Source organism: Salvelinus sp. IW2-2015, linkage group LG4q.1:29 (assembly GCF_002910315.2).
Source record: "Salvelinus sp. IW2-2015 linkage group LG4q.1:29, ASM291031v2, whole genome shotgun sequence".
Taxonomy (NCBI): domain Eukaryota; kingdom Metazoa; phylum Chordata; class Actinopteri; order Salmoniformes; family Salmonidae; genus Salvelinus; species Salvelinus sp. IW2-2015.
The window spans coordinates 19,066,591-19,082,340 of record NC_036842.1 but is presented as its reverse complement, the minus strand read 5'-3'; the positions used below and the strand labels follow the sequence as shown (position 1 = coordinate 19,082,340).

General features: G+C 42.0%; 1 protein-coding gene across 1 annotated transcript in view; it reads left to right on the top strand.

Moving 5' to 3' along the window:
- Positions 1–904: 904 nt before the first annotated feature.
- The window catches only part of LOC111961593 (pappalysin-1), a gene marked incomplete at its 3' end in the record, with an annotated part of 74,246 nt that continues 59,400 nt past the window's right edge, over positions 905–15,750 (top strand). Inside the window, 3 exon segments of the mRNA XM_023983987.2 lie at positions 905–1,303; positions 1,403–2,270; positions 12,126–13,227. Of these exon segments, the coding sequence (XP_023839755.1) occupies positions 1,880–2,270; positions 12,126–13,227 (1,493 nt within the window).

The window sequence follows — 15,750 nt, the reverse complement described above, 5'->3', positions numbered from 1 at the left end:
AATGATAACAATGTCATAATACATTCAATATGCTGTGGGCTTTTAACAGTTTCACTCAATTCATTCCTGATCAACCTAGCAATTATGACACACCCCTCACTATTGTCATTGGTTGCACTAATTGCACTGTTTGTGTTCATAACCTGGTTCAAGCATTCATGACATTGCCGGTGTTTTAGTCTTCTCGGGCATTATCACTTAACTATACTGTACTTTACTGTATTGAACTATACTTTACTGTACTATACTTGTCTTTACTTGAATGTATTGTACACTGCTGTGTTCTACTGTACTGTGCTGTCCAAACTTGCGAAACATAGATGTCTATGTTTGGGATAAATCAAAGCCGGTCCAGACTGCACCAAAGAAACATGTCTATGATTGGTTCAGATTTGGTCCGGTCAGGACCAAAAATCTACTTCTGTGGACTTTGAAATCAAGGCCAGTCCAGATTGCACAAAAGACAAAGACAAAAAAAGACAGCCAGTCTGGACAACAACAAAAAACTTCTTAACGATGTTGGCAATCGGTTGGTGCTTAGTTTACAATTACAATGCCGTTTTGCTGGTGGAAGTACTGAACATCAAATGGTCAGTTCTACGGCGTTGTTTTAGTTAACCTAATGCACAATATTTTACTACAGACATGGAAGGATACCGTACAAGTGGGATATTAAACTGGAATTCTGGATGTAAGGTTTTTGAATGGCTTTGTTGTGCAAATATCAAATCCGACTTCAGCCCCTTGGCCTATTCTTGAAAGAGAACTTTCCAATCCTGGTTGGTTACACAATTTCATTGATGACTGCTGAACATTTAAGAGTTAAGACATGACATCCAACATTGGTTTCATATATTTTAAATAGGAAATCGTATAGAGATGATGGCTTGTCACTTACCAGTCTAAGTCCTCTGTTTTGCCTCAGAATCAGTGAAAGTGTAGAAAATGTGTTCGATTGTTTGAATTGTAGCCACTAGAGGGATACACATACGCTTTCCAAACTCCGTAATCACCGTCCCATCACAGTGTGCCATGGAAAAATGGAATTGCAGTGAGTACCTGTGACTCCCCACTTCGGCTGAAAAAAAAAACACAGCCCGGAACATTCGAAACATCAGTTGCTCGCTCTTAAAAAGACTTCCAGAGTAATTGCTCTTAAAGCAGACGCCCAGTGCTGGCTCTCTCTCTCCATGTGTCTCTCTGTTTCAGGCAAATCAATGAGGATCGCAATGCTTATTACTTCTGCAGCTCTCTCTCGCTTTACAAGATGATGTTGTGCATTTCAACTTTTGAAAACCAAAAAGCAAGTCAAGGAATTTTTCTTTAATAAAATAATGACAGGTCGGTTTATTTTCACTTATTTTGAATTTTAATATGTGCCATTTTGTATACTGTTTTGCAGGTGGGATAAGGAAACAACAAAACGGTGTGACAAGCGTTTTGGCGGACAATTGTGGCTTTCTGCGAGTAACTCATACAATCCAAGGAGTGATGGGGGGCACCATCAACCTCATCCCCCTCTCTGAATGAGAACTTATTAGTCATCCCTTTGGTTTAATGAGACCCATTGAACAGACACCGTGGAACAAATGCATGAATCAAATATTCCTGTGTTCATTGAATCTCTCCAGAAGAGTCTTACTTTTACATGGGCAAGGAAAGGGGGTCGTGGCTTAACATTATAAAGGGGGACATTACAGTATGCTTCATGGGTTTATTTAGATTGAATCTACGGTTTGACAAGCGGCTGTAAAGAAAAAAACTAAACAAAGCGAAACTCGGGAAGAGCATTGTGGACCTACGAATTTTAGCCTATATTTATCAAATTTATTTCTATTCATTGCTCTTTTTAAAAGTGGTACCACCTCTTCTCCTGAAAATGAAACTTTGGACTTTTCCCTGGCTGCTTTGCCTGGTGATTCTCATCTTATGTTTTGGATCAGAGTGCGGGACTGTCCGGAGAAAGGGGAGATCCAAAAGAGACTTGGTGCGTATCAGGGAGGCGAGAGCCACCTTTCCAGGGGCTTGTGCCACACGTCTGCCCCGGGGCAAACGCTCCTTGCCCGGCTTGGAACGACGTGTACCTCGCCAGCGCCGGCGCTCCTCCCAAGCGGAGGAGAACTCTCCAGGTCGTGGGAAAGCTGTTTATTTTACCGGCAGGGGTGACCAACTTCGGCTTAAGCCGGGCGTGGAGATACCGAGAGGAAATTTTACGCTGGAGATGTGGATCAAACCAGAAGGAGGTCAACGATCTCCTACGGTGATTGCAGGTAGCCTACACAACTGTCTCAGTTCACAAATTAATGAAGGAATGGTTTTATTAGTCTTATGCGAGCTGAAACTCAACAGCATATTTAAAAGTTTAGTGTGAAACCTGTATATTTTATTAGAACGCACACTTGAAGCAATAAAGTAGGCTATGTTATTAAACCAAATGAAAGTCATAACTCACCTTTAGCTTTGTAGGCTATTATTATATAATTGTTTAGATCAAACCATGCATGGTCGTCACAGTAAAACAACATGCACTCATAAGTGAGTTGAGAGTGAGTTCATTTCAGAACTGATCCACGCCAATGATGTAATGCCTTGAAAATAGCAGTATCAGAGATTTTATTCTAGGTTATTCATACAGTATGTGTAGTAATATCACCTGTGAACGGAAATCGTATCTGAGTGATCATACCCAAGTATATGCATGCATAAGCCTATACTTGGGTATGATAATTCAGATACGATTTTCGTTCACATGTGATATTACTACAGAGTTCCTCATTGTAATGAATGGATTTTATACACATACTGTATGAATAAGGTGGTATATTTTTGAAAATTTCCTTCTATGAACTTTCATGCGTAAAATGACTCAAATATTGGGTATAACAATTGTAGATAAGCTAGCCTATTTTAAGGTTGTTCGATATTGGCATTTATACTGCATCACTTGATTGACAGGTGATGTCATCGTGCGTAGAAATTGTGTTATTTATGAGGCGTCTGGCTATTTTAAACTATGATGTAATGCTAGAAACGTTGAATTCGTGGGCACGTCACAGCAGGCAAAGGGGGAGAGTGAGAGAAATATGTTTTATTCTGAAGTGAGTAGAGAGCACTGTGCGTGCCGCAAATCCAACATGCTTCCCAAATCGACACTTCTGGATTGGCTGTGGAGGTTACGAGACCGGAATAGAGCGGCGGAGTGGCGCGCTATGAGCGTCCGAGATCCCTCAAACCCAGCCGCAGACATAGGCTATGCGCGTAACATTAGGTGACTCTAACTTTGACACAATTAAAACCCTCTAATAGATTGGGGGGTCTTGGCAGTACAGTCTAGATATTGTAATATGTGGTTTAAGCGTTGTAAAGTGATCGGAGGGAGAACGTAGCCTGCTTCATCCACGCACAACGCACCTTGTGAATGTTATTTGAGTAGTCTCGGATATCCGAGACCTTGCGCAACGTAAACTAGGCAACGGCACACGGTAGCCTACATTGCCGGAAAGAACCCGTCTGTAGAGACTATTATGTGAGCGAGCACAGAACATTATTGAGAAGACACCGACCTGGCAAAACTATTTCATGTTATTCTGAAATCCACAATGCCAAATCTTTGACGGTATTTCTTTCCAATTTAGGTCTATGTACTGTTTATATATTTCAGTGTCTGTGCCACTGCTTCTGATGTAGATTGGTATGAGATTCGATCCCATGGGCTGCCAACAGGGAGCGTAGCAAACAACTGATTGCTTGTGTGCAGATGCGTACTATTGTAGTCTACCCCTTGTGAGGCACTTACCCTTGAGAAGGGAGGGTTTCACGCACACACACTTCTGCTAAGGCAATCTTGATTAATGTGTTGTTTAGCATAGTATGTTTATTATGATAGACCTGTTATTGTACTTAGTGAAGGCCTCTCATGGATTGAGACACACATACTGTATATTCTGGTCTACTGTACCATCCCTGTTTTTTCGTGTACCTGTGTGCATGTGTGTTGTGTATTTGTGTGTGGATGTGTGGTTACCCCAGCTTTTCCCAAACTTGGTCCTTGGGACCACAAGGGGTGCACATTTAGATTTTTGCCCCAACACTACACAGCTGATTCAAAGCTTGATGACTAGTTGGTTATTTGAATCAGCTGTGTAGTGTTGGGGTAAACCAAAACGTGCACCCCTTGCCTCCCAGAGGACCACGTTTAGGAAACACTGGTCTAGCCACTGGACACACTGGTTGAGTCAATGTTGTTTCCACATCATTTCAATGAAATGACATTGAACCAACGTGGAAGAGAAGATGAATTGAAGGCTATGCCCAGTGGGTAGGAGTAGAGCTGGGACGATAAACCAAAAATTATTAACACCGACCACTTATTGTGAACATTTTGCTGATATCGTTCATTACGATAAATAACCTATAGTGCCCTACTGGAGAAATGTAAAGTTTGAAATTAAATGTTAGCTAGTATGGGTGATTGTTGATGGGACAATTGATAGCTACAATATTTCATGTCATAGTAGCAGTAGTTTTAAGGGTAATATGTAAAAAAATATATATGTTATAAACTTAGCGTTCAATTTATCATTATAGTGATAATTCAGTCAATTTATCGGGATATAGATTTTTGCCCATATTGTCCAGGTCTATTAGCTACACTCTTAGCTACACTCTTGGCTATCCCCCCAGGAGAACCCTTTTTGGCTCCAAGTAGAACTCTTTTGCGTTCCACGTAAAACTACATGGATCTCAAAGGGTTCTACTTGGCATCAAAATGGTTCTATGTGGAACTATAAAGGGTTCTCCTATGGGGACAGCCGTAAAACCCTTTTAGGTTCTAGATAGCACCTTGTTTTCTCAGAGTGTAGGTTTGGCCTGGGGTTGGGGGCAGCCTAATCCAGACCCTTATTAAATTCTCTCTAGGCATTTCAACTCTTTGGGGAATCTGTTGAGAGCTTTGTGATTCAGATGAATGTCTTAGCCCGACCGAGTAATGTTATATCACTTATATTCAAATCAAATCACATTTTATTTGTCATATGCCGAATACAACAGGTGTAGACTTTACTGTGAAATGCTTACTTAAGAGCCCTTTACCAACAATGCATATTAACCTCATACTTGTCTTAGCCTATCCTATGCATGTCATTTTATTGTTTGTTTTCATAACATTAAGATTAGTGTGTTTGGGAAAAGACCCTTATAATAATAAATACAAAATAAATTCCCAATCAACAAATATTATTATTTTATTATATTTATTTTATTTTACCTTTGTTTAACCAGGTAGGCAAGTTGAGAACAAGTTCTCATTTACAATTGCGACCTGGCCAAGATAAAGCAAAGCAGTTCGACACATACAACAACACAGAGTTACACATGGAGTAAAACAAACATACAGTAGAAAAATAAGTCTATATACAATGTGAGCAAATGAGGTGAGATAAGGGAGGTAAAGGCAAAAAAAAGACCAAATAATGCCTAATCTTTTAAATCCAATTGAGACCTCCCAACAATCCCAGGCCTAAAGCAGTCCCATCCTATTGTTTTGACCCAGGCTTGTTTTCTACAGCTGTTACACCCTAGTTTTTTTACCCTGGTTTTTATCACTGTCACTGCTTTTTGATTGAGTGTGTCAACTCACCGCTTGATAAGTGAGGGGAGACGAGAAGTACAGTAGTGTGCTATATACTTAGTGTTTACCATACAACACACACAGGGAGACCTCTGAGTGTGACCAAAGTGACTGGCGGAGGACCAGAGATAACTCCTGTAAAAATCTGTCTGTGGTTCCTTTCTGGTCTTTATTGACTCTACAGCCCAAAACAAGGGCTAGTAGAATACTTCATGAAGTCCTAGTCCAAACCACTTTCACAGCCAGCCAGGTGTTCCAGGGCTCAGGAACCAACATATATATGTACATATGTTGCATTGCTGACATATGTAGGGCCCACGATGTATGTATGTTGCATTGCTGACATGTGTACAGTATGAAATGTACTTAGTAATACCTGTTTGTTTGTGGTAGCTAGTATGTAACATTTGCTCTGAGACACACAGAGAGGCATTCATATGATGGGCACTTGCCAGGATAACTCACTGCCTATTGACATGAGATGTGCCCGCTGTCTGCTTACTGATATCAATCAGTAAGAACAGCTGGGGATTTTAAATTGACCTGTATGACACACACACACACACACCACACACCACACAGTATGAAATGTACTTAGTAATACCTGTTTGTTTGTGGTAGCTAGTATGTAACATTTGCTCTGAGACACACAGAGAGGCATTCATATGATGGGCACTTGCCAGGATAACTCACTGCCTATTGACATGAGATGTGCCCGCTGTCTGCTTACTGATATCAATCAGTAAGAACAGCTGGGGATTTTAAATTGACCTGTATGACACACACACACACACACACACCACACACCACACACCACACACACACACACACACACACACACACACACACACACACACTTACTTTGTCATTTGTAATGTAGATGTGGCCAATGGAACTGTATGAAAATGATTCCAGCAGAACAACAAGATTCAGGACCATGAACAGCGCTGACAAAATGAGCATGCGCAAACAGAAAGTAGAAAGGACCACCCAAAAATAAGGGAAAAAAGGAAGCCAGGGTAGATTCCATGGTAGCAGTAATGGAATAGCTCAGTGTTGCGATTTCATTGGCTAGCTGATTTGATTTGCGCACTCGTTCAAACACGAGCAAACCCTATACCAACACCAGTCACTGAGCAGCCTTTCATTTTAGAATCAAGGACGATGGTTTTTGCTTTAGCGTAGACACTTTGAGCTAACCCTCCAGTCAAAAAAATCTGAGGAGCCTCTGTAACTTCTCTTCTCCATATTGTGACATGTTGACATGCGGTTACAATTGGTGTCCCGCTTTTGAAAGCTACATAAAGATGGTCTTTAAAGAGGAAGGGGACACTCAAACTGTAATTTAACTTGACTGAATGCTGCCATGTGCTTTACATCCTCATGGCAGTTCATGTCACACATGTTCCGTGTCCTAATGTGAGATGAATTTTACATCTGACCTTTTGCCCTTTTACCAGGTCATGAATGCCTGTCCCGCATCAGAGAAAGGAAAATGCAAGACAGTGGATCAGAGTTTCTCTTCCATGACCAGCTGTAGACAATAAATGCCTGTGTTGGCAAATGCATCAGCAGTGATGCACTAGTGCTATGCAGGTTTTAGTTGTGAGATGATATATAACTAATAACCAATGACATATAACATCTAAGAAGACATATAACATCTAAGACATATAACATCTAAGAAGACATATAACATCTAAGAAGATGTATAACATCTAAGATGACATTACATACCAATCTAATAATATAAATCTAAGACATATAACATCTAGGACATATAACATCTAAGCCATATCATTAACATCTAAGAAGACATATAACATCTAAGATGACATATACATATAACATCTAAGAAGACATATAACATCTAAGATGACATATAACATATAAGAATTATACATCTAAGAAGACATATAACATCTAACGATGACATATCACATATACCATCTAAACATATAACATCTAAGACATATAACATCTAAGACATATAACATAGCATATACATATAACATCTAAGAGACATATAACATCTAAGGACATATATACATATAAGAGACATATAACATCTAAGACATAACATCTAAGATGACATATAACACTAAGAAGACATAATAACATCCAAGACATATAACATCTAAGACATAAACTCTAAGAAGAATATAACATCTAAGACATATAACATCTAAGAAGACATAACATCTAAGACATATAACATCTAAGACATATAACATCTAAGACATATAACATCTAAGACATATAACATATAAGAAGACATATAACATATAAGAAGACATATAACATCTAAGATGACATATAACATCTAAGACATATAACATCTAAGAATACATATAACATCTAAGAATACATATAACATCTAAGATGACATAACTACTTTGGTTAAATGTCAACATTTTGACATACTGTATTTCTACTGAGATAGCTGGGTATTGAACTTGAATACCCAGATTTCTAGTTTTATAATACATTTGAGGAAAGCCACAGGGCATACAGCAAAAGGCTACATGTAGTCTCTTGATTTCAGACATTAGGTAGATGAGCTTTGGTGTTTCTGTTGAAATAATCTAAGGCTGGAAAATTATACATGTTATTTCCCCCAAGATGTCTGTTACTGTATAGGTTTGCCACGAGATCATTTGCATATTACACAATTCTCTTTTGAATCATTAAACGTAATGAGAAGGTTTCAAGTTAATTACATTGTTGAAAAATGTCTCCAGTTAGTTATAGAGCAAAATGAAATTGACTTGTAATTGACTGTCATTTGAATATTTAATTGAAACCCCCACTGGAGCCTGGTGCTGTTAGGAATTGTGTTTAGAGTCTAAGGATCAATGTACATTTCCAACATGTCAAATAAACGGTGTGACGGTCACTTGGGGTGGCAGGGTAGCCTAGTTGTTAGAGTGTTGGACTAGTAACCGAAAGGTTGCAAGATTGACTCCCTGAGCTGACAAGGTAAAAATCTGTTGTTCTGCCCCTGAACAAGCCAGTTAACCCACTGTTCCTAGGCCATCATTGGAAATAAGAATTTGCTCTTAACTGACTTGCCTAGTTAAATAAAGGTAAAACTTCACTTTGTCTGAATGCAAAGTCCCTTTCCCTGACTTTCAGAGCCAGAACAGTTCAAAAGCACACACAATGGGCTAGCCTCCATTGTTCCCTCTCTCCCTGCTTTTCATCAGATTTCTCTGACGTTTGTTTTCTTTTTTTTGTACCTGAGTGTGTTTTCCTTGGGGGAAGACAAATGGCAAGTGCAAGCAAGGTCGCCTTCTAAACTGACATGAATGGCTTTTAGCCGTAGCTTCAATGTGTGTATGCAAATACCTGTGCGTGTGTGTGCATGTGTGTGTCCGTGCATGCATGCATGTGTGTGCCCCATCTAAACACAGAGCAGGTTGGGTCTGGAGAAGTGTACTATGTTAGATTAATTGAGCATGGCAGAATTATGACAGCTGTTTACACTAGAAGCACAACACGCATTTTAACATACCTTTTAGCCTTGAGTGCACTAGCTGACAGATGGAGGAGTTTTTCCTTCCACTGTAGTGGAAACACTGAGGACGTCACACTAAATACGGCTGACCTTGACATTGAACCCCACTAAGCTCTTTGAATGGCTTGGCCATTAGACTACCCCCTTTCAGCCAATGAGGACATCCTCCTACTTAATGTGCATCATGTTAAAGGGAGTGAAGACTTTGATCGGATTTTAATCAGCATGATCATATTAATTCATTGAGGAACTGTGGGCTCCCGAGTGGCGCAGCGGTCTAAGGCACTGCATCTCAGTGCTCGAGGAGTCACTACAGACCCTGGTTAGATTCCATGTTGTATCACAACCGGCTGTGATTGGGAGTCCCATAGGGCGGCTGTCACGATCGTGTTGACGTGAAAGAGAGGACCAAGGCGCAACATGACTTGAATACATCTTCTTTAATTATAACGACAAAGATGAACACGTAACACTTAACACACTAACCAAACAACAAACGATCGTGAAACCTAAAACGCAAGTGCACACACAAACTACTTACGTCGACATATACATATACAATGACCCACAACAGCTAAAGCCTATGGCAGCCTTAAATATGGTTCCCAATTAGAGACAACAGAAACCAGCTGTCTCTAATTGAGAACCCATTCAGGCCACCATAGACTTTCCTAGAAAACTACACACACCCATAGACACAGCTAGATACATACACTCAACACAAACCCATACACTACAACCAACACCCCGCTCTACCATATAATACCCCAAAATACACACATAACCCATGTCACACCCTGACCTAACTAAAATAATAAATAAAACAAATAATACTAAGGCCAGGGCGTGACAGCGGCGCACAATTGGCTCAGCGTTGTCCAGGTAAGGGCTGTCATTGTAAATAAGAATTTGTTCTTAACTAACTTGCCTAGTTAAATAAAAAAGTCCTATATAGAGGGAGTAACAAAGATGGGTTGGGGATTGCATTGGATACTCCTACCTGGTTCACATTGTATGAAGAAGTCCTGAAACCAGCTTGGGTCTCTTTATTGCATTATGTGGACTGGGAAGGAATGGAGATGTAACCTTTATTTAACTTGGCAAGTCAGTTAAGAACAAATTCTTATTTACAATGACGGCCTACCCCGGCCCTATGGGACTCCCAATCACAGCCGGATGTGATACAGCCTGGATTTGAACCAGGGACTGTAGTGATGCCTCTTACACTGGGATGTAGTGCCTTAGACCGCTGCACCACTCAGGAGCTGCTTTCCCTCGTGTTTGTACATGTGAGTAATGTATGCCCCTGGCAGTGGTGGTCCCCCAAATATTTTTTGAGCACATGGAATCCCTCATGCTTGAGGGGCTCTGCTAGGTGTTAGGCATGTCAGTGTGCTCTGGTGTATGTGCAAAGGCGTATACACATGAACTGTTCACACATGTATGCACGCATGACCACAACACACACTCAAACACACACACGCGCACGCACGCATGACCACAACACACACTCAAACACACACACGCACACGCACGCACGCACGAACGAACACACAGACAGACAGACAGACAGACAGACAGACAGACAGACAGACAGACAGACAGACAGACAGACAGACAGACAGACAGACAGACAGAGACAGACAGACAGACAGACAGACAGACAGACACACACACAACAAACACGCTAAACGTAAACATTCAGAGATCCCCTGGGAAGTGAAAACACATCACCACACTGAACTTGACATACTGTATGCTTTCCAAGTGCAACAGGAAAAAGGTGTTTTGGTGCCTCTAGCATAACAAGGGTTTTGCATGAAACTACATCTTCTGGTTCCCCAAAATTTTAAAATGGCCTCATATTCATGAAATATTCATTGTAAGAGTCTATGGGTCTCCCCAAGCTAAATACTGCATGCACCTTAACTCAATTTCCAGGACATTTTTCTGATGCTATCTTCGTTTTAGTACATCTACGACATAATCTGTACCTTATTGTTAATGCCTACATCTGATGAATGAGAGAATGTTGTTACGTAACACACTGGTGCATTTGACATTTTGTTGGATGAATTATAAGTAAAATTTTACAGTAGAGTGTCTACATTTCACTGTTAATTTTACTGTTTCATTTCAAAATATGTCAAATGAACAGTAAATTGGATAAGGGTGACTCGAGGCAGACCTCCTAGGTTGATGATGTTCAAGAGACAAAGCCATGAAGCCCCTGAGACTAAACTTTAAAATTGTTATTAACTGAGAATACAAATGCTGGCTCCCAGTGCTGCTCAGTGTTGATTAACATCTACTCTTTCTCTCTGTCCCAGAGGTGATCAGTGAACTATCCAACGCTCTCTCTCTCTCTCTCTCTCTCTCTCTCTCTCTCTCTCTCTCTCTCTCTCTCTCTCTCTCTCTCTCTGGATTGTGTTGTTCTCTTTTAATTGAAGTTGCACTATGTAACCTTTTGGGCGACCCGGCAAAATTCACATAGAAAGGAGATTTATAGATCTATCATTCTACTTGAAAGAAAGTCTAAGAAGTGGTAGATCTGTTCTATGTGTGCTATTTCTATGCTTCCCGTTCTTTTGTTTTTGCGTCTTTTACTTTCGGTTTTGTATACCAGCTTCAAACAGCTGAAACAACAATATTTTTGGTTATGGAATATATATTTCACAGCTGTTTAGATGGTACAAAGATTCTCTACACTATACAAGCTTATTTTGTCACATAACTGAAATTTGGCGAACTATTAGAGTTTTAGCAACCAGGAAATGATGGAGCGATTTCTGCATAGTGCAACCTTAATGGAAGGTGTCTCTTAGGTAACTTACTAAAGAACATCTGAAAGTCAAAGCTTCATTCTCTCTTTTTTTCTCTCTTTCTATCCTTCTATTCTTTGTCTCTCTCCCTCTTTCTTTCTTACCATGTCTCTCTTTCTCATGTTAACTGTCTCTCTCGCTCTCTGCTTTCTCCCAGGTCTGTATGATAAGTGTTTCTATGCCTCCAGTGACCGGGGCTGGCTGCTGGGCATCCGGGCGATCAGTGAGCAGGGCAACTGCGACCCACGCTTCTTCTTCTCCTTAAAGACGGACCGTGCCCACAAAGTTACCTCCATCCACTCCAATGGCCAATACCTGCCCAACACCTGGGCCCACCTGGCAGTAACCTACGACGGCCTCTACATGAAACTCTACGTCAACGGCGCCCAGGTGGGTGTTAGCCGGGAACAGTCGGGCAACGTCTTCAGCTATCTAACCAAGAAGTGCAAGGTGCTGATGGTGGGCGGGAACGCTCTGAACCATAACTACCGTGGGGCTGTGGAGAGGGTCAATCTGTGGAGGGAGGCCCGGGGACAGAGGCAGATAATCAGGGATATGCAGGGTCACGAGGATCCTCAAGATGCGCCTCAGCTGGTGATCCGGGAGACCTTTGAGCACCCGGCCAGAAAGTGGCTGACTGTGAAGGATGGCAGCTTCCCCCAGCAAGAGGAGGGTAGCAGCAGCAGGGTGGGGCAAGCTGAAGGGGTAGGAGGAAGTGGAAGTGGAGGGTCCTTGGATACCACCCTGGAACCTCCAAGCTGTGGTCAAACTATCTGCGATAACGTGGAAGTGGTGACCAACTACAACCGCACCTGGACCTTCCGGAAACCCAAGACGATCCGATACCGTGTGGTCAACGTGTGGGACGATGCTGGGCGCAGGCCCACTGTCACGCCTCATCAGATCCAACTGCAACACCAGGACCTCAACAAGGCCTTCGCTGTCTACAACATCACCTGGGAGTTGAGCGTCCACAACGTCACCAACTCCTCCCTGCGCCACCGTCTGGTCCTGGCCAACTGTGACATCAGCAAAGTGGGCGACGAGGCATGTGACCCAGAGTGCAACCACACACTGACGGGCTTCGACGCAGGCGACTGTAAGAGGCACCGCAGCCGATGCCCCGAGTACAAGCAGGGCAACGGGGTGTGCGACCCTGAGTGTAACTGGGACCACTTCTTCTACGACAACGGAGACTGCTGTAACCCCAATGTGACAGATGTGACCAAGACCTGCTTCAACCGCTCCTCTCCACACAGGTCAGCTCTCTGTCTGTGTTTTTATCTCTGCTTCATGAGTCCTAAACAAAGATATAGCTTGGTGTTACATTTTAAGAGTTTCTCACAGATCATGAATTGATGTCAATGAGAGATTTGCATAGGCATTTAATATAGATGTTCAAGACAGCTTAGAGCCAAAATTAGAGCCAAAATCTCACAAATGACACATTGATGTCAAAGGGAGATTTTCATATCTATTTGATACACATCATCAATTTAGGATTTGCCCATTTGCCAGGGTCTAGTCAACAGTTTTGTGTCAGAAAATGTTTCAAGAAAAAGTAATTGTAAGTACAATCAAGTATTATATGCACTGAGTGCACAAAACAGTAGAAACACCTGCTCTTTCCATGACATAGACTAACCAGGTGAATCCAGATGAAAGCTATGATTCCTTTTTGATGTCACTTGTTAAATCCACTTCAATCAGTGTAGATGAAGGGGATTAGACAGGTTAAGGGAGGATTTTTAAGACTTGAGACATGGATTGTGTTTGTGTGCCATTCAGAGGGTGAATGGGAAAGACAAAAGATTGAAATGCTTTTGAACAGGGTATGGTAGTAGGTGCCATACACACCGGTTTAAGTGTGTCAAAAACAGCAACGCTGCTGGGTTTTTCACGCTCAACAGTTTTCCATGTGTATCAAGAATGGTCCACCACCAAAAGGACATCCAGACAACTTGACACAACTGTGGAGAGCATTGGAGTCAACATGGGCCAGCATCCTTGTGGAACGCTTTCAACACCTTGTAGAGTCCCACAATGAATTGAGGCTGTTCTGAGGGCAAAAGGGGATGTTTTCCTAATGTTTTCAACACTCAGTGTATATTCCTGACATGGCATTCTGTGCATTCTACCCTCAACAATGTTCTTACTCAATGCTGTGATCCACTGTCCATGATTGTGAGGTTTTGATACACAGTCAGTCTGTCCTACTGTCTCCTGGCTGGCCCTGTTTGAGCAGAGTGTAACTCTACCCCCGGCGGTGTGTGTGTCTGGCCCAGCTGGGTGTTCTCTGGGACTGTTAGTCCAATCTGGCTTTCACACAGGCTCAATCAGCGTCCCACACTTGGGGGGGCCAAACCAACGAAACACGGGAAGAGCCCAGACAGATCTTTTCTCTTTTCATTTTTCAACCTCTTTTCTCTTCCTTGCTCTCTGTCTATACTCTACAGCCCTAATTAAGCTAGATTGATTGGAGAGCTAGTGAGATTGGAAACAATGACACTCTAGACAGACCAGAAGGAGCAATTAGAGGTCAAGGAGAGCGGCCAGCATCACTCTGCTAGCGGCGGTAGGGACTCATTTCAGTGTAACACTACCTTCGAGAGACATTTTTGTGGGGGAAGTATATCTCCCTCGGCAAGGGGAAAACGTGCTCCCAATACGCCTTTGCACCGGTATTGCTCTTCTCTTTAAACCTCGGGAAGAATGTTATAGGACAGGGGTCTTCAACCTTTTCTTGCTCAGGGATCCCCTCCTTGGCAAACCAGCAAAACTAGGGAACCCCATCATATTGCACGTTAGCAAAAATGCAGTACCAGTCAAAAGTTTGGACACACCTACTCATTCTTTATTTTGACTATTTTCTACATTGTAGAATAATAGTGAAGACATCAAAACTATGAAATAACACATATGGAATCATCAAAATTTGTTTAACACTTTTTTGGTTACTACATGATTCCATATGTGTTATTTCATGAGATTTTTCAAAGAGCCACCCTTTGCCTTTGCACACTCTTGGCATTCTCTCAATCAGCTTCACCTGGAATGCCTTTCCAACAGTCTTGAAGGAGTTCCCACATATGCTGAGCACTTTTTGGCTACTTTCCCTTCACTCTGTGGTCCAACTCATCCCAAACCATCTCAATTGGGTTGAAGTCGGGTGATTGTGGAGGCCAGGTCATCTGATGCAGCACTCCATAACTCTCCTTCTTGGTCAAATAGACCTTACACAGCCTGGAGGTCTGTTGGGTCATTGTCCTGTTGAAAACCAGATGGGATGGTGTATCGCTGCAGAATGCTGTGGAAGCCATGCTGGTTAAATATGCCTTGAATTCTAAATAAATCACTGACAGTGTCACCAGCAAAGCACCATCCCACCTCCTTCTCCATGCTTCCCGGTGGGAACCACACATGCGGAGATCTTCCGTTCAGCTACTCTGTGTCTCACAAAGACACGGCGGTTGGAACCAAAAATCTAAAATTTGGACTCATCAGACCAAAGGACAGATTTCCACCGGTCTAATGTCCATTGTTCATGTTTCTTGGCCCAAGCAAGTCTCTTCTTATTATTGGTGTCCTTTAGTAGTGGTTTCTTTGCAGCAGATCGACCATGAAGGCCGGATTCAAGCCGTCTCTTCTGAACAGTTGACGTTGATATGTGTCTGTTACTTGAAGCATTTATTTGGGCTGCAATTTCTGAGGCTGGTAACTCTAATGAACGTATTTTCTGTAGCAGAGGTAACTCTGGGTCTTCCTTTCCTGTGGCGGTCCTC